Consider the following 20,105-nt stretch of genomic DNA (forward strand, 5'->3'; position numbering starts at 1 on the left):
TAGAGTTACGCAATATATTGACTTGCCATCATATCGAAAGAGAGAAAAGAAAAAGAAGGTGAGCAATTGAATAGTTATTGGTGTGCTAAAGGAAAAGGAAAACAAAAGTTTCTCCACCCATCAGGTCCGACAGCACGAGTGTAGGTGTGTACTGGATGTAGGGTAGGAGAGAAAACAAGATCCTGATTGAACAGATGTAACAATTGAGCCCTTGCTCTCTGCATGCCATACCACCCACTACTCTCCTTCCAGTGTTCTCACAGCTACACTGAGCATTGTAAAGACAGAAATGCCTGGAACTACCAACTCAGAAAGAGGCGGGGGGACAATCTGCCAAGTCCACAGACCTTGTACAAACGCAAGGCCCTGAATATTTGGTGGGCCATGTAAAATGCTGAACAGTGGTGCTAGGTTGGGAAAGCATGGCTTGATGTGTGTGTACCAGGGAAATGAGGCAGCAGGATGGCCATCTGTTTGCTATCAAAAGGCCATAACAGTAAGAACAAAAAATGCTGAACTAAATGCATTTTTGCTGTTGTAAGGCTTACTTAGACACAACTTTGTCAAAGTAAGCTCATCTTGTCAGCTCATTAAAAACATTAATAGCTGAGACAATGATGTCAGTTGAGTATGGAATCTGCCTATGCATGCAAAAACCTTTCTGAGTGACTTACCAAATGTGTAACGTTTTAGCTTTTACCTGTTTCCTGGGAAAAGTGTGGGATTTGCAGCTGTTATGGAAATCTACAAAGTTTTATTGTTGATACATCTCTTAAAGATGGCTTCTCAAAAAATTATTGTGTTGCATACATGGACTTTACAGAAGACGGATAAACCCATCTTTTCTATTCATATTGTTTTTAAGCCACTTCTACTTTTATTTATTTGAGACAGGAAAGATCATAATGGGATGAGGAGGTAACATCACTTGAATTTAAGCCTGTAGCCGGTAGTGATGTTACTAGGCAACTGATATCAAATCAGGCTAAACGCATAGCATGACTGCATTTAGTTGACTAGTCTAAAGTTAAGAAAACACAAAGGAAATTGTCAAAATTATAGCTGGGGCAATGCCTCAACGTAATCGACATCATCAGTGACATAACTATGTTGACTGACGCCCTATTTATCAACATGAAAAAAAGACCGCTTCACCCAGTCAGAGTTGGCTCCACCAAAGACCAGCATGTTGAGGGGAAAACCTCACTTCTGCTCATTTTAAGTTTGGGAAAACCTTAAACAGAATCCCAACAACATGGTGCTCTAAAAGTTAGCAGAGAAGAAATAGCATAGCACAGAAGCCATGCTGCTATGCTGAATGCCTAACCCAACACAGCTTCCATACAGCTTTATCCCCATCTTACAGATTAAAATTATGCTAAACTGTGCTTTTCCAAAGAGATTCTCAAAATTCTATCAGTTCACTGTTGTTTACATTCAGGTTTAAAAGCATTTTGGAACCTGCGCCTCTGAAAGTGGCTGCGAAGTTTGGTGTCTCTTAACTGTTTTAAATTTTTGCTGTATTTTTTCATATTTTGTTGTGTTTTGTCGGCTGCTGATGGAGGTTTCTGCTGGGAGAAGAGTTCATTCAAGAGAGGAGCTTCTTTCATTGAGACAGAACAAATCTGGACAACAACAGCCAATTCCAGTGGACATTTTGAGGTGTTTTCGTGGTTGCCGTGCTGGTGCAAAGGTGAAGGCAAGGAAATGGAGATATACGCCCTTTCTTCCATCAGTCATCATGGGAAACGTCAACTCTCTGCCAAACAAAAGTGATGAGCTGGAGACACTGGTGAAGACTGACAAAACATACCGTGAATGCAGTCTCCTGTGTTATAATGAAACCTGGTTGAATCAAAACAACTCAGATTCAACTGTGGATCTACCTGGCTTCTCTCTCATAAGGTCAGACAGAGATGCTAAAGCTAGTGGCAAGAAGAAAGGAGGGGGTCCAGCTTTATTTGTTAACCAGAGATGGTGTAACTCCTCACACATAACTGTTAAGGAGAAGTTGTGTTGTCCAGATATTGAACTGTTTGCAGTTGCCCTTCGGCCATATTATGTTCCAAGGGAGTTCAGTCATATCATAAACAATACTTGTTACATTCCACCCAAGGCTACTGATTTGGTTCCGTGTGATGTTATGCATGATACTGTTGCTAGGATACAGACTCAACATCCTGAGGCACTTGTAATAACATCAGGAGATTTCAACCATGTCAGCCTCTCCTCTCACCTGACTGGATTTACACTGTCCTACCAGAGAAAACAAAACCCTAGACCTGCTGTATGCCAATGTCAAAGAAGCTTACAGCGCTACTGCCTTACCACCACTGGGCAGGTCAGATCATAACTTGGTTTATCTGTAGACCTGTTACAAACCTTGTGTGCTGAGGCAGCCTGCAACTAAAGTCAAAATCAGAAGATGGACTCCTCAAGCTAGTGAAGCTCTAAGGGACTGCTTTGAATCAACAGACTGGTATGTGCTGCTGGAAACAGATGAGGACAGTATGAACATTGACAGACAGGTTGATTGTTTTACTGAGTACATCAGCTTCTGTAGACACAGTCATACCTGCAAAGACTGTTCGCTGTTTCCCCAATAACAAACCGTGGATCACAAGCAACATAAAGGCAATCCTCAACCAGAAAAAGAAAGCTTTTAGAGACAAAGAACGGCTCAAAGAAGTGCAACATGAGTTGAAGAGGAGACTAAAGATGGCAAAGCTGGAATACAAAAAGAAGATAGAGAGGAATTTTCAACACAGCAACATCCATGATGTGTGGAGAGAAATCAGTACCATCTCTGGACACAATAAAAAAGAAAAGGGAGCCAATAGTGGGTGATGTGGAAAGAGTTGATGAACTCAACCTGTTCTTCAACAGATTTGACACTGTGGACACACCTACTTCCACTGCTGCTCCTCCTTCTTCTCCTCAACATATGGAAATCCCCACCATAGCTCCTCCTTCTCCTTCTCCGTCTCCTACACATGTCTCCACAGCTGCAGCCACTTCCCTTCTAGCACCTGTACCCTTCTCTGTCACAGAGACAGGGGTGAGGTTGGAGCTTGAGAGACTTTGCTCTGGGAAGGCAGCTGGCCCAGACGGTGTGTGTCCAAGGCTGCTTAAAGACTGTGCTGCACAACTGTGTCAACCTCTCCACAGGATCTTCAACCTGAGTCTACAGCTGGCATGGGTGCCTGCTCTATGGAAAACATCCTGTATTGTACCGGTACCAAAAACCAAATGTCCGGCTGAACTAAATGACTACAGACCTATTGCCCTTACCTCACACATCATGAAAACTCTGGAGCGGCTGATTCTACGCCTACTGAGGCTTGAGGTCAAAGACAAACTCGATTCCCTGCAGTTTGCATACAAAGAACACATTGGAGTGGATGATGCCATCCTCTTCATGCTTCACCGTGCCCTGTCTCATCTGGAGGAACCTGGAGTTTATGTGAGAATCATGTTCTTTGATTTTTCAAACGCATTCAACTCCATCCAACCCACCATACTCAAAGACAAGCTCACGGAGATGGGAGTGGATCCTTCCTGTGTTTCTTGGATCATAGATTACCTGACAGAAAGGCCACAGTTTGTCAGGCTGGGGAACTGTGTTTCTGGGACATTAATGAGCAGTACAGGGGCTCCACAAGGAACAGTCCTGGCTCCATTCCTGTTCACACTGTATACATCAGACTTCAAATACAGCACTGAGTCCTGCCACATTCAGAAATACTCTGATGACACTGCTATCGTGGCATGTAACAGAAATGGACATGAAGCCAAATACAGGGATCTGATAAGTGCCTTCAGTGACTGGAGTCACAAAAACTGCCTGCTACTCAACACCTCAAAGACAAAGGAAATGATCATAGATTTCCGCAGATCCAAACCCCCTCTTCAGCCAGTGAACACTTGTGGCTTGGACATCGAGGTGGTGACATCATATAAATATTTAGGTGTAAACCTGGATAATAAGTTGGACTGGTCTAAAAACATAGACTTCATCTACAAAAAGGGGCAGAGCCGCCTCTTTTGCCTCAGAAGACTCCGATCAATAGACATCTGCAGTAAGATGCTGCAGATGTTTTATCAGTCTGTGGTGGCAAGTTTTCTGTTTTATGCTGCAGTCTGCTGGGGAGGCAGTGTAAAAGGATGCAAGGCGTATGAACAAACTGGTTAAAAAAGCTGGCTCTGTGGTCGGAATCAAATTGAAGTCATTGGAGGATGAGGTGGAGAGACGCGCATTGAGCGAGGTGGAGGCCATTCTGAGAAACATGGATCATCCACTTCATATCTCCCTCAATGAGCAAAGAAACAACAGTGGTGGACGGCTCCTATCCCTGCACTGCAGGACAGAAAGATTTAGAAAATCTTTCATACAATCAGCAATTAGACTGTATAATTCTAAAGTAAACAGATGAGACTCCCAGACGATTGAATTTCCCTTCGGGGATAAATCAAGTTCTTGTATTGCATTGTATCGTATTAGGGCAGCATGGCACTAGCCATTAACCAGAACTACATTGGCTACTGGTGGTTAGCTGGGTTACAGAGTAAACAGAGAATTTGACCAGAATAAAAGGCCTGAATTGATTAAAAATGTTAAAAAAAAAAATAGGTTAAATAAGTAATAATCCTGGTGGCAACCACCAAGTGACTGGGTGTTAAATCGATTAGCCAGCTAATCACACAAATTCCTGTCAGACAAGTTGCTTTGTTGGCAACTTCTTCATCAATAGGTAGTCCTACCATTCCTTATTTTGTCTTATGTCAACAGAACAATTGCAAAATGAGCTTTTGTTGCATTAAAGAGGATTTTAAACTATTAATTGAAATCATAACCTTATAAATAAGTTAGAGGGATATCTTGTTTTCTTAATATAGTTCATACAATCTGATCTCTTGCAACCAGTGGAGTTGTACCCCGATGTCTATCAAAAAAGGAGGATGGTATATTTTATTTCATATACAATCAGAAAACTGTTACAAATCCACACACATCCCTATACCCTCATTTATACACGTAAAACAATAAATTCTGCATAAATATCCAGTAATAATTGACAGTCCTCTTCACGGAACTAACAAGCAAGAAGATGCTGACTGAGTCTACAACAATTCCTTGTAATAGGGAGCAACAGGAAATTGCAGCATTATTGGCATCCTGTTTTACAGTAAGGAAAGGAGAGATGTTGGTAATACACATCCACAGCCTGCTCTTTTACCACTATAACAAAATTACATCATTTTATCAACCATGATGAACCTCAATTTGATGGATACAGTAAATGCTGCCACTTATTCCTGAGCATCTTCACTTTTCCAGGAAATGTTGGGGTGATGGCACAAAGCATACGAAAGGGAGATGGAGGTATCGACCGTTGTTTCGTCCTTCTGCTCTTTAGAGATAACTGCATGTATTTAAGGCGCATGTGCCTTAAATGCATCCATTTCTGATGAATCACAAGTAGGGATGGATTTTTAAGCAGTACGCTGGTTGTCACAGCGTACAGTACACATCATTAACGTCAACAAGCTGCCGCATAGATGTGAGTCACTGCCGGTTGCTGCACTGTATTATACGCTGTGTAAACTACTACAGGGTCATTGTGTAAGGGTATGTGCGCACACATTCATCTTTGTCTGGTAGAATGGGGGAGGGGAGCTGCTGGAGCAGCATCTCGACCTTGCAGCAGGAAAGAGGGTGAATGAGTGTCCTGGTGATCAGTGAATGAAATCAGCTCCAGAATTTTCTCATAGGCTGCTAGAGTCACGTGAAGATGGTGCAGTTCTTTATCAATGCTGCATCCAGCAGTAAACTGGATGATAAGACCCCATTCTGAAGGCTGGCAATAACTCTTCACGGATTCTGGCAAGCAGCATCTAGCAGAGTAAATGAATTACACACTGCAGGCAGAGCTCTGACAGATTCATTCAGCGAATGACTGGAAATTCTCTGAATCAGAACAGATGGGTGTAATGCTGAGGAAAGCAAATGACAAGGGTACTTCACAGCAAATACGTCACTTAAAGAAATATAGCATTTTCTCACGATATTAAGTCTCCCTTGGTTTGAATAGCCAGTTTAACAGAGTTGTCATTAAGTCTTTTCATTGTAGCTGGTGGTAATTCAAATGGATCCCTGAAACTATGTTGACTCTTTTTTGAGTTTAACTGTTTGACATAACAGAAAATGTAAACAGTTATAGATAAAAATTTGTTTATGAGTAAAATGCCTCAAATATAGATCACCAAAACAAATCTATACAGTAAAAATGGGTCTCGTAAGACAAATATAAAATGGCAGATGGATTCTTTTTCAAATTCATTTTACATTAGGCATGTAAGCAGCTGAATGCACTGACTGAGAATTCAATGCACTCTTTTGAATTGTTTCTTTGTATCTAACAAACATAAACGTGATTACTGGTAAACAGTTCTATCTTTTCTATTTTTTTCTGCTCCCTTTACTACAAACCCAGCTCAATTCTCAGCTCAAGTTAGGCTGAAACAAAGGTGAATATTTATGTTAGATGGGTGACATGAAGGAAATGGCTCACAGACAGCTTAAAACAATAAAAATAGTGCCATGGTTGCTTCAGAAATCTTCAGTAACAGAGATGATTGAGATGCAGAAGCCTTAACCAGACCTGGCTAGAAGTGGGTCAGCACAGGGTGGGACAGGATGTCAACCTGCACTGAGCTTAGCCAGGCTAGACAGAGAATAGGGGGACAGCAGGATTAGCCAAATTCAGCTTAGCATAAACAGGCACAAAATAATTTGCTTGGAATCTAAAGCCCTCTAAATGTACCAGAGGTGATCCATAAACAGGTATTACTTGGAGGTACAAAGCTCAAAGTAGTTCATGGCTTAGATCTAAGCCAGCAAGAAGAAAAATAAAGCGGGGAAAACAAAAATAATCAGAAAACATCTCTTCTTTAAAACCTTTTCTTTGCATGCAGTTGTTTTGGTTGGGTTTTGTGAAATGAAAGTGTGGGCTCTACAGTATAATTACAGCTTGTTTCAGCCATGTTATCTAGGCAAATAATTGCAAAACAGATGGCTACAAATGTGCTGAAACACACTTCCTTAAATTACCTTTTTGTTAGGCATGATGGAAGCAGAGATTGACTTCCAAATATAGCATACATGTTCCAAGGTAAAAGCTACTGACAGGCAGTACCTTGTTATGAAAACAGAGGAACAAACACCAGTTTGTTTTTGAATGACTACAGGGGAACAGTAACAAAGTGAAATGCAGATCACAGCAGTAACACTACAGCCGAATCAGTCAGTTGTAAGGTTTCATGACCTGCCTGCACAAAAAAAAATGTTTATCCCATAAAATGTATCATAGTGAACAAGAATCAGACCACATCTTCGATGCCTCATGGACTCCGACAGAGAGTCCAGCATGTTTGATTTGTCTTTCTGCCTTCTACGATGTACTCAATCACTTCAGTGATGTTGACCAGTTATAGCTCAAAGCACTGAGCTAGCACAAAGCTCACAAGTGCAAACAGGCCAAATGGCAATGCTATTATCAAGTTAGCAAATTATTCATCATAACATTTGAATAGACAAATGCAGTTTGGAGCAATGCAGTTGTTTAGTTACAGTCTTATTTCTAGCTGTTGTCAAGTCGAGCCCCTTATCTTTGTAGCACCATCATCAGTTGTGGCGATTGGTCAGGAACCACTGTGTAGTTTGCCATTTTTGCCAGTCAAATCATGGCTTGAATTTCGTGTTCTGTATCACCTAATATGGCACAGTGACAATCATAACAACAAAAGAATGTGTGGTCTGACATTGACAATGGACATAATAGGGGCAGAAATTAAATGAAATGGATAAGAAAAGCTAGGGATGAGGTTAAACAGAATAAAAACATTACATAGATGAGGTTGTTTGACTCATGTTCAAGATTATTGTTCATATGTTTTACAAGGTTTCACTGCTGCCCCCTTAACCCAAGTTACAACACCTCACAAATATAAAGTACCTGAGCCACGATGCTAAGCAGTTCATGCAAGCCTGGATTATACAAAAGAATAATTTTCAGTAATAGTCTGGTGGCCTCATTAACAAGACTTTGGCAGCTAGAGCTGGAGCAAACAGGTTCCAGGCAATCTAAGCCACAAGCTTATATGGCACACTTTCCACCTGTTGCTTTCACCTGAATTGGATATAACATTTGGGTCCAAACAAAAGGAAAACAGCAAAATTCTAAGAATCTAACAGTTGCAGCATTCTTATCCAGGGGCTACTGTTACAGCAGCCAGTGCTAAGCCTAATAAGAGGCTAAAACAGTCTGGGTCACTCAGCCTCTCCCTTTTGTTACCTACCCTATGGCATTTCTATTTAAACTGCAAGTCCTGCTCTGCTTAATCATCTTTCAGCTATTACCAAATTACCAAAAGAAGTACTACTTTTATTCCTATTTCAAACATTAAAAAAGGTTTAATGGAAAAATGACATGAGTTCTGATTACCTCCTGTTTGCTTTTGGAACGTTTTTATAAACGTGAAGCATGTAAAGCATACACATCTTCATGTTAATTGTTGCTGCCAGTGATAAAAAAGGATTAAGTCCCTAAGTAGGAAGCATCTCCTGCGGTGGATGGTTCCAACAAATCCAGCGGGCATTAAACCATTAGGGCACATCCTGTTCCTTCCCCTGTAGAAAGTCTACTAGGACAGGGGCAGGACCAAAGTGCTTTGTCCTCATGGATTAGCTACACACCCATACGTTGCCATGGAGCAGGTCAGGCTGGGGTAGGCTTTTCCTCTCTTAATACCATCTCTCTGCTGCATGCTTACTAATCTGGTTGTTGGGGGCTTTTAGGAATCAGTATTGTCTTTTCAGCTACGGCAGGCAGTACTGAGTTAGGTGTTATTTACTATTTACTATGGTAAGCCAGTTTTTTTTATTCTCTTGTGGCTACTAAGTCATTCTTCTTCTGTGGATTTGTTCCAGAAGCAACTGTCCCTTCAGGCCTGAAATAACAGCAAGCGGGTTAGTGTATTGTGCATTTGACATTCCTATGTGGCTCCCCAAGGATAGACCAGAGGCTCTGAGACTGGACTGCTGCGATAATAGCAGCGGCTACATTTCCTGTTATTGAGATGCAACAGCAGACTCAGGGGACGCCAACACTGAGGGTGATTTTTTCAAAAACAAACAGCTATGTAGTACCTTCTCTCTTCAGCAATATGTAAACACTTTCTCAACAGAATAATGCCAACATTTTGCAGTCTTTAGCAGGGGATGAAGGTCGATGCCAACACTTATGGCATTTTGTGTGTTTTTGGGCAGCCCAAAATTAGCAACTCTTCTGATGAGCAAAGCCATAAAAGGGATAAAACCGAGTTTTCTTTATCTATAAAGCAGGACGAGTTTCCTATAAGAGTAACATAAAGAAGGTGCTGTGGTGTATGTTTCACTCTGGCATCATTCTAATTTAGTTAGTTCTTAATAAGACTTTTCTCTTTAGTTATATTCAATCCTCTGCACCAATAAATCAAACTGTGGAAAATTACAACACAATCCTCAAATAAGTGCCTCGTCTGGCTCTTTCAAGTTCATCTGTATAGCTTTGATCTTGCACCATCTTTAAGGCACTTCACAAGCCAAAATTAAGCTAAAAAAGCAACACCCAACAAAACAAGAGTGCTCACTAGAGCTGTGGCCAATTCAGATTTTATTAGTCAAATCAAAGTCAACTATTCAATATGAATCTTAGACTACATGTTCCATTATTTAATATTCTGTGCTCTGTGCTAACTCCACAGACTAGATATACTTGTGGGATCCCATGTGGGAGCCACACATCCCCAGCACTGGTTTGACACATCAGTTGTCTATGTCTTCAAAAATTAAGAGTACACAGACTTGAGAAGTTGTAGTCACATGACTGGTAGAGACAGTGTGGAGGCAGAGGAGGTGTGATAGTAGACAGAGCAGCAGAAACAGGATTGGCTGAGATAAACTAACAGACCAAATACACAATTTTACGCATCTTTGTCACTGCACAGAAACTGGCACGACTGTCTAGCTAGCTGGGACACAAATTTAGTTGCATGAGTGCCAGTGTTCAAATTACACAGTGGCTTTCTGGAGCCCCATTTGCTAATGTGTACCCTGCAGTTCCAAGTCACATTGACTGCATAAACGTATTAAAGTGCAGCATGGTCAACATCCGAGTTAACAATCACTCTGCCACTTCTGCAGCAGGGAGTTAATGCTGTCAGTAACCTGCCGTTTAGGCACAATAACAACTTAAGTATCACGCAACTAGTTTACTCAGAGAGAAATCAGAGCAAAAAACGCATGAAAAACAGACGATCACAGGAAAACCTTTGTTATACTGACAAAATTCTTGAGAAAAGAACACCAACTAACTGATAACTTCAGGTACTCATGTAATTCCAAGCCTTGTTTCAGGGCAGCACTGCCATTCATGAATGACCACAGCAGGAAAGACACAGAATTTTGTTGATTTTTGGGGACAGATGGTCAGAAATTTTCATTTATTATGTAATGAACAAGTAAACAAACACCGAGATATTCAAACTACTGGTTTTATGTTTTAGGAAACTTAACGACATAAAATAAAATAATATCCTACATGTTGACAACTTTTAAAGCTCCCCAAAAACGTTGAGTTCCCCTTAGCTCCCCAGTAATTCAAACTATCATGAGTATCCCAGGCTAGTGCGTCCATTTGTGGCCATTTTTTCAGTCACAAAGATAACATACACATAAAAACTAAACAAAGGCTCATTTGCGAGGATTCTATCAGCTGTCATCAGCTGCTGTAAGGGACACATTTACAAAAGCCCTTCAGTGAAAGTCACCAGTTAACACAGTCACAAATTAAAACAATACAGGAGGAGCGTTATGTCCTTACACAGAGGAGAATAATGTAACAAAGTACAGACAGTGTGTTATGACCACCAGTCATCAGTCTGAGTTGATCTGATATGCCAGTAAATTGAGTAGTGTTAATCCTCGGTCCCTTGTAATTTTTATCTACATCTGTCCTTGTTTGTCCTGAAAACCGACATGCAGAAAAGTGCTAATAAAATAATCATCTTTCAACATTTTTTTTTACTTTCACTGCTTCAAATCTCTTCAACAACTTCAACCCTGACCACTAAAAAAAACAAAAAAAAAATTAAAAATTCAATGTTACACGCTTTTTATGCCAGTTATTGTACACCATGTCACTGCTATTTTTTATGGTAAAAAACACAAAAACACCGTAATTCCCATATAAAATGATCTAGAAAAAAAATCTTTTTTTCAATAAATAGAGTCTGGGCCATGCCAATGATGAGTAGTAAAATTGATTTCGATGCATTGAAATTTTTTCTGTAGTGCCGAATGCCATATTTTAGCTACATCCACCCTTGTTTGTCCTGAAAACGGACATGCAGAAAGGTGTTCATAAAATACTATTTTTCAACTTTTTTAAAAACTTTCACTGCTTCAGATCTCTTCAACAACTTCAACCCTGACTACTGAAAAAAAAATTTAAAAAATTCAATGTTACACCCTTTTTATGCCACTTATTGTACACTATGCCTATGACTTGGATTCGTCCATGCTAAACAGATGAGTCTATCCGTGCATAAAACACGCCAGTTTTACCCTCCTTTTCTCACACTTCCTCCTCTACCAAATCTAATACGATTGAATGCATTTGTTCATATTAGGTTTATTTTATGTACAGGCATAAAGAATCAGAGGATATATGTAGGATATGAACCACGAACACGCGCATTTCCACCTCTAACCAAAATGTGACCACAAATATGCCAATTACGCGCAGATATAAATGTACTGCATCTTTGAGATATGATATATTCTTACCTATTGATCGAAAGGACCTGTGCATCCTCATGCTTGTTAATCCACTTGCTATGAAGTGAGGGCAAAGTTGAAATTGTCCAAATGTCCCTCTTTCTTAGTCCCAGGCAGCAGAATCCACAGGTAACATATCCTAATGTAAACACTTCACTTACAGCATGTTCGCTTGTAAACATACACGCAGATTTGCCCCTGATCACACACGTAGGAGCCCACAAACTTTTCCTTACACATGTAGCCCACTCTCAGACATCCATATCTAGTGGCATGAATCGGTTCATTTAATTCTGGTTATGTTTAGCGGGTGAAATAGCACTCCAAACACTCTGAGCGCATGGAAGGAAAACCATGTCTGTGCTGCTGAAAGGGTTAAAATAGTGCGCTGCACTATCCGCTGGATCACTGTTTAATGGTGAAATTTAGATCCATGGTGATCGACTGACTGCAAAAAAACGGGTGCTAAAAGTTGTTTTGGTGCCCTAGACACACAGTCAAAAAACGTGTTTTGAATGGAAGTCTAGGTGTCCGATTTCGGACAAACAAGGCTGGATGTAGCCATTTCGCGTCGTGGGCATTCTATGGGTGACACGGTTTTCATTTTTTTATTTTTTTTTAATATGAAGAAAAATAATAACTTTGGCCAAATTTGATGCCTCAATCTATAAAAATGTGACTCTTAACTCAAAAAAAACGATGATTAAAATGATGAATGTCCTCAAAACGGACATAGTAGGGACTGAGGGTTAACATATTTTTGTTCTAATCACAGGATTAATATTAGAGTAACTTCACTGAGTGTCTCAATGTTTGTGTGGTTTAAATCTCCCACATCAGGTAGTTTCATATAGCCTGAGCTCTCTCAAGAGAGAGAGAGAGAAACAGGTGAGATCATTTAAGAGAATGCTCATGACGCAGCTGTACATGTGTGACCGCAAAGGGAAACTACACTGGAGGCCAGATATTCAAACAATTACAGCCAACCACTCTCTATTATTCAAGACACAAAAGCATATTTAACTGCATTTTCAGTAAGATGGAGGTTTAAGTCTGTTAGAAAAGTAAAAGTTAGCAACAGTTTAACTTGTAAAGCTCCACCAAAGATCCTAGCAAGAAAAGATTTTCAGCACCAACTCGCTCTATTGTAAGTTTGTTAATATGTGACAAGAGGAGACCTCTCTGGGTACTTAAGCATCCATAAAACCTTTCTAAATGATCAAACAGTTCTAACCTTAAAACAAGCCGATGACCTATAAGCAAGCTCTCTGGACATAGACCCTCCTGATGCATGGGGGCCACCAAAGCTCCTTGTAGAAACTTTTTGTCAACCAAACCCAGTGCTCTGACCTACTTGAATAACTAGGTTGCTTTGTTTATCAAAGAAACCTGTGCTGTTAATTAGGTTAAAGGTAAAATCCTCTCAAATGATAATCGCAAAAGGGTTATTCAGAAATCAGTGCAGTAAAAAAAAAAAAAAACTGTCTGCTGTGCTTTGCAACAGTGCTGCACTATGAACAACAGAGAATGTAAAAACAACAACATTCAGAGAGATTCAGAAAAGTCAACACACGATCCACGAAACTGATGGTTTTAATTATTCAATCTTTGGGTTGGCTCTAGCCAGTAGTTTGTATTTTTACTTGATTTTATTGCTTTATACATCTTGATTGTTGGCACAAACTTCAGCAGAAGAATAAACCTGATTGCCATCAGTCAAAGTTAAACCTGTACTTAAAGGTACAGATCATAAAAGCGTCAGAAAAGACTATTAACTTCCAGGGCCCGTGTAGTACACTGAGTCTGCCAAAAAGCTGTCAAAACTGAGAATACTGAGCATACCACTTTTAGAGCTGGGTACAGTTACCACTAAAGAACAAAAACAGCCAAGGGGCATCTGAGATCCAAGTTTGGCTTATTCAACAGTAGATTTAAGCAAGAGAAGTGTAAGGCAGAGGTTGGAAAACTTTGATAGAGTCTGTCATTGGGCCTGTTGAGTGGCTCCTGGAGGCCAAGTGAAGACAGGCTCTATCTCACTGAGACCAAAAGAATGCATTTAAAGAACAGAGGAATGCAGAATCTTGGTTTTTAACCTCAGTAGAGTAAATGAGTGTTTGAAAGACCTGGCAGTATCCAAACACAAGTGTCAAGCAGACAGAGATCACTAAATTCCTCAAAGCAGAACGTCAAATATAATCCCTCTACAGACAAGAGGGAGAAGCCATTTCAGGCAAATACTTCAGATGCCTCACACATAACTGGAGAGTGGAATAACGAGGTTAAACCAAGCCCTATATAGCCATGTATACATTATGAAGTACTCTTTCACACCACCTTACTGCCAGTACATTTTGTACACCCTCTACAAGCCAAAAATGGAAAATGGTCTTGACAAAAAACATCTGAGTCCTATTAACACAATAGAAAAGTGTCAATACCCTGTGATAGCACAGGATGTTGTTACACGTCTTTTCTGTACAGGCAGAACTGCTATAGAGGAAGTAAAAGGGGTGAAATTTCACTGGCTTTTCAATAAAGAGAGCCAGCAAGTGTTGTGACGCACCATTAAGCCTTCTCTGCAGTGTCTGCAGAAATACTCACTGCAGAGAAAAGAGGGGAAAAGAATCCAACTGTACTAAACTAAGGCTCAAATTTCTTCTTATGTTAACTCTAGCAATCTTGAAAATTCTGGACATAAAATTTCAATAATGAAAAAAATTATCCTATTGTCCTTGATTTGAAAATAATAAAAGACATGAGGCAAATGATTTTCTCTGCAAAACAAACACTATCAGTTGATGCCCAGTTAAAACAGTAAATCCAGCTTGGACAAGCTACAAAAAAAAACCCTGAAGGTGGGTCATGTTCGGCTTACAAATCATCGTAAGTCTGCTAAATTATTATCACTATTCCCCACTTCTGCTGCATGTGCAGACCCAGGTATAGGTACCAGCCCTCTATTTATAGCAGTCTGTTCCCCCAGTGCTCAATACAGCCTGTGCTAAGAAGATTTACTCTTCCTGCATCCTCGTTCTTGCTGAAGTAAAAGCTGATTTCCATTTAAAGAAAACAGCACCTGTCTGGATCCTGTTGGGCTTTAAACCCATGACAGACTAACAAATTTCAGGGTGATCAGAGTTCACTTAAATGACAAAAGATGTTTCTGTTATAAACTGTGAGAGCAACAACACATTTTTTTCTGTTCAGTTGAAATGGATAAGTTTATAACAAGGATGAGACTTGGTCAGAAATGGGATGTTGCTGCTGACTGCAAACAGCATCTTTGGTCCAAGCATTGCCATGTAAAATGTCTATAAACAATGGGTCAATTGTGTGATTATAGTTAACCATTTATTTTATCTTGTTATTCTGGGAATTATGTGATGTGCTAAAATAATAACTTGGCAAATTTGTGCACAGGTATATAAAGTATTTTTTTCCGTATTACTGTACAAAATCATTTTGTTATAATAAATGAAGCAAGGAGGGACACTTTACAGCAGGGTGTGAAATGATTAGTGTTTTTATTTGCTGACTTCTGCATCCTCCGACAGCACAGAAGTAAATATTAACTGGTAGTTTCACATGCCACATGTGTAGAAATGAAATGAAACAAAGACTTGGTAGGAAGAAGACTTTCAGAAGAGAACAATCAAAGGAGCTGGACATGCATTTACCAACACTTTCTGTACTCCAAAAGGCAGTGAAGTGGAATAACACATGCAGCAATGAAGTCACTAAAAGAAGTGCAAGGCACTGAATCTTTTACACCTCAAATGGACAACCGCTACAGAGAGTGGAGCTGAACCGCTGTCTGACATAACAGCACAGCCATGTTGTACAAGGGGATTTTGAGTGTGCAGTTCTACATCACAACAGCTCAGTGCAAAATGAACAGGCCTAAAAACCTTTAGCTGAAAGGAAGAAAACACAGACAAAGCCCTGGCTACATCCTCGCCACTTTGCTTTCATTTCAGCATCCATTTCTAAAACCCAAATGATCTTTGTCCAGAAAAGCAAACCAACTTCATAAAACTAACATCTGAAAACACAAAACGTGAGCCTTGGAGAATGTTGGGCATCTAAATTTGAGTCCAAACAGGTGCACACAAAATCAGCACTGGTACTTTCAGTGAAAACAGTGGCACTCAATTCAAGGCTGATTACACCATTTGACACAGTAATCACCTGAACAATTGTTTTCCTCCTGAGCATGAAGGCAGCACAGTACATAAAGCAGTACAGAAATAACTGAAGAACAACAGCTAGTATGAACAAGGTCAGCAATGCCTCAACTTAGTCATTTATATTTAGTTTTCAGCCAAAAGTCAAAACAAGCAGCTTGTTTTCATCTGGAAATGGAGTCATTTATATGGATTCTTAATTGGTAAAGGACACATGACTAATTATATTTAAATAGAATTGTGACCCAATCAGCAGAGAGTGGGTACCTGGCTCATCGTATCTACAAGTCTCAGTTTTAGTCTGTACACTCTAAAACACAACTACTGAGTTTTTACACTAAAATCGAGTCAGTAATAGTCCAAACACCATTACATACAGTACTCTGGTGAAAGAGAGTGGATGCTTGGAATAGAATAAACAGTCCATGACTAAACTACTCATGCATATTAAAATAGTGATATTACTTGGTGGGAATATGAACTGCCTTCAGAAACTGTAATGAAAGTATGTGCACTAAATGAGTGCAAGGTGTGTAATTTGATGACTACTTTCTGAGGGTGACCTCTGAAGCGCCCAACCAGCAGTATTACATAACTGCCTCTATGGCATGTAATATTCATGTGTACAGAGGACCGACTGTGAGCACAGGTAGAGACACTTACCGCCATCACAAGCTCGAAGGGATGCTTGTACACCCGCACGGGTGACTGGTACTTCTGCACCATGATGGGTATAACAGTAACACCAACAACCTGAAGAAAAAAGAATGAAATAAATTAACAGACAGCCTTGAGTGATCTGACTTATGAGATGTGGCCCTGCATTTCATTTACAATTGGAAACTTTGTGTAGAGTCCCAGTATATTAAGATCAAATCTGCAGTTCTGCATGATGAGACTTGGTAGTTAATTAAGTAAAGGTGTGTTTTGTCTGACTGCTTGAATCATGCCAGGAGCTTGTGGGAGTGTGCATGTCCATGTGTTCCTATATTGGCAAGCAGCCCTATGAACTAGAAAGCTGAGCACAGTGATGGGCTGCAGAAGGGAACTCTCCTGAGCCGTGACCGAGGAGCTCACTGATCAATGGACGCAGCATTTCCCGCTCATTTGTCAAACTGAGGCTGCACCACTGCAATGACTTGTGCTGCAAACTATAGGGGATATGAATTTGCTATGACTATACATACAAAATCCAAGTCACAACTACACACAGCAGCACAAAATGATGGAAAGAGGCAGGTGCACTGTAAATTTTTTATTGCTAACAGCACTTTTCACATGCTGGGTATTCACGGTGTAGGCTAGGGCAGATCAATGTAAAACACATTTTAATGAGACTAATCTTTAAGAGTTGTAAACAATCCACTTTTGCTCTATTTTGAGACCACAGAGCCATCAAGACAAGGACCTTGCTAAAAACAATTTACAAGAAGTGTAAAGTGTGTCTTGAACTTAACGTTCTGTTTGTTTTGCATGCTCAAACATGCCTGTAACTTCTGCTATGCACTGACGGGAACTTTGCTGCAAGGAAGGGAGTGAGCTAACGTCACAGCACTACTTACAGAGGGATCAGACTAATTATAACCAGGCTAAGACAGACATGATACAAACAGGTCGCCACAGTATTACCCTCTAAACAGCAAACTAAGGAGTGCTACTGCAATATATAATTACCGTCATGCTTCAGGATCTGTCAGCAACTTAAGAGAAACGTCAAAATAAGACAATTACTTTTACTAACCGCAGTGTGTTAACCAAGCGACATCAGGTCGCACAGTTAAAAGTACATCAACACCAGCATTAACTCTTCTCTCGTTTTAATTGTTCTATCGTTTTCTTTCATTTTAGAGCAGTGTGAAATACCCTTCTGTTGTTAGTGGTATCAATTTTGTTAGTCATTTCAGTCTTTGGAAATTTTCCTCTGAGCTCCGTGTCAGAGCAGTGGGCTGTAACCTTATCAGTTTGGGGAGAAATAAATCTGTTTCACACAAAATGATATCTAAACTTGTTAGAATTTAATTAAAACTCCAACTAAGACAAAACATATCTATATAAACACAAACACCTTAATAGCATTCAGTCTTTCCCTCGCTGACTTCTTAACGTTAGCTTGGTGTTACACAACAACAGTCCTGGCTAAATGAGGTTAGCCCGCAAGCTAGCGCTAACTTCAAAAATGCTTTGAAATGGATTTACTAGCTGTAACAGATACTTACCTTTGATTAGAGTACTAGATATTCCCGGGCTCCTTTATAAACCTCAGTGGTCGTTTCTTCTGAAAGGGTTATCCGAGTAAACTCTTGCCATTCCCCTCCTTGGTTATTCACTTCGCCGGGTCCTGGCAGTGAATGAAGCCAGAAGCGAACGAGGGTTAGCTCTATCGTGCTAGCTTGCCATTTGGCTAGAGTAGATGGCTAAGAAGCAAACCGTCGGACCGGCGATAACGGGTTCGAATTAAAGGGTAAACAGTCCCTCCAACTCAACTCACTGTTAAAAGACGCCTGACTTGATGAAGCGTCGGAGCAGGAGGTCAGTACACCTCTCTAGTCTCTCGGTCCTCTCCTCCTCTCTCTCATGCCTGTGATGCCGCCGTCGCTCCTCCCCATTTATAAGCTCAGTTTTTTTCCACCTCTCCACAGCGCTTCAGAGAAATCTGCCGCCTGTCTGACGCTTATCACGTGAAAAACACCAGATGACAGGAATCTGAGAGCACAGAAAATAATGAAGCTAGAAATATATTAGTGCTGCTACTTGATAAAAAAAAAATCAAGTTAATAACGTCGCTCCGCTGTGATAATTTTAAATTGTTTCCTGTATATATATATTTTTTTAATTTTAAAGGTTCTTATTGCCAAGTGTTTTATTTTTATCATTTAATTCTATGTACAGCACATTGAAAGTGCTGATCTGAGTCCTTATCAATATCACTATTGATACTTTCTATAGTTTGGTGAAACGAGAAAATAAGGGCAAAAATTAAAACTACAAGTGGTCTTAGTTGAGTAGTGCTTGAGTTAAAAAGCTATTATTCAGTCTGTCACATCTATTGCATAGCCCTCAAACATAAACACACATTCACACTTTCCCATTTTAATGTGACATTTGAACATATAAGATAAAGAATACAGTTGTCTAATTTACTGAGGTTACCTGAACGCATCATAGTTCTTAGCTAATTAACTTCAATTTTGTCGATTTCACAGCGGATTTCTACACTGGATTAATATTGCTAACAAACAGGACTTACTCTAAGTTTTGGAGCACTTCTTAGCATTTATCTGAACAGCTGAAGAAGAAAACTGTCCTGGAGCAGCTGCAGAGAGGGGTATGACCATGGCTTGATGCCATGTTGTTGTTGGCGTCTTTGCAAGCATTAGCAAAGATGTGCATTGCCTGAAGGTGGAACTTAAGACTCGTGCTAAGGTGTAAAGACAGTTCATCACTGCAGTATGTACCTACAATTTTGGTTTTATCCTAACTAACAGTTGCCAGCTTCAGACCTAGGTCTGTCTCCTCACTCATCACTGCTGGCTGTGTCTGACCTGCCTGTCACCTCTTCACCCTCAGGCACATAAACATCTGTGCGATTAACACGTTAAGGTTTCAAGATTAATCACAAGCATTAACGTGTTAATGTTAACAATCCTAATATATATTTAATGATCAGTAGACTTACTTTCATATGCAAATTTTCTTCAAACAAGTCACACTTTGCAATTGCTGTAATCTTATTTGTAAAGGTCTTGATTAAAAGTTTGAGCTCTGATTAGGTCACGGTAAATAATGAATGACCCAAAAATTTCAAATTTTCTTTTGGTGCATAGTTTTAAAATGCTAATTCTACTTTCACTTAACTATATTTGAGAAGAATATGGTTTTACATTTGTAATTGAGTAAATGAAATAAATACATGACAAAAGAGAAGGTCCAAGCTACACACAAATAAAAATAAAAAAATATTTACACATGTACAGGGAAAAACGATCAGAGAGAAGTTTGTCTAAAGCTGGCTTCAAAATCAACTCAAACCAACAGTCCCTCGC

At 39.9% G+C, this 20,105-nt stretch overlaps 1 protein-coding gene across 1 annotated transcript in view; it reads right to left on the bottom strand.

Annotated features, from left to right (window-relative positions):
• The window catches only part of si:dkey-237i9.1 (SEC14-like protein 1), a 43,574-nt gene extending 24,922 nt beyond the window's left edge, over positions 1-18,652 (bottom strand). The window contains exons 1-2 of the mRNA XM_041785009.1: positions 18,279-18,652; positions 16,726-16,815 (exon numbers count right to left, since the gene is read on the bottom strand). Coding sequence (XP_041640943.1) covers positions 16,726-16,788 — 63 coding nt within the window. The 5' untranslated portion in view covers positions 16,789-16,815; positions 18,279-18,652. The remainder of the gene's footprint in view (positions 1-16,725; positions 16,816-18,278) is intronic.
• Between the last annotated feature and the right edge of the window lie 1,453 nt (positions 18,653-20,105).

This window comes from Cheilinus undulatus, linkage group 4 (genome assembly GCF_018320785.1).
Source record: "Cheilinus undulatus linkage group 4, ASM1832078v1, whole genome shotgun sequence".
NCBI classification, from domain to species: domain Eukaryota; kingdom Metazoa; phylum Chordata; class Actinopteri; order Labriformes; family Labridae; genus Cheilinus; species Cheilinus undulatus.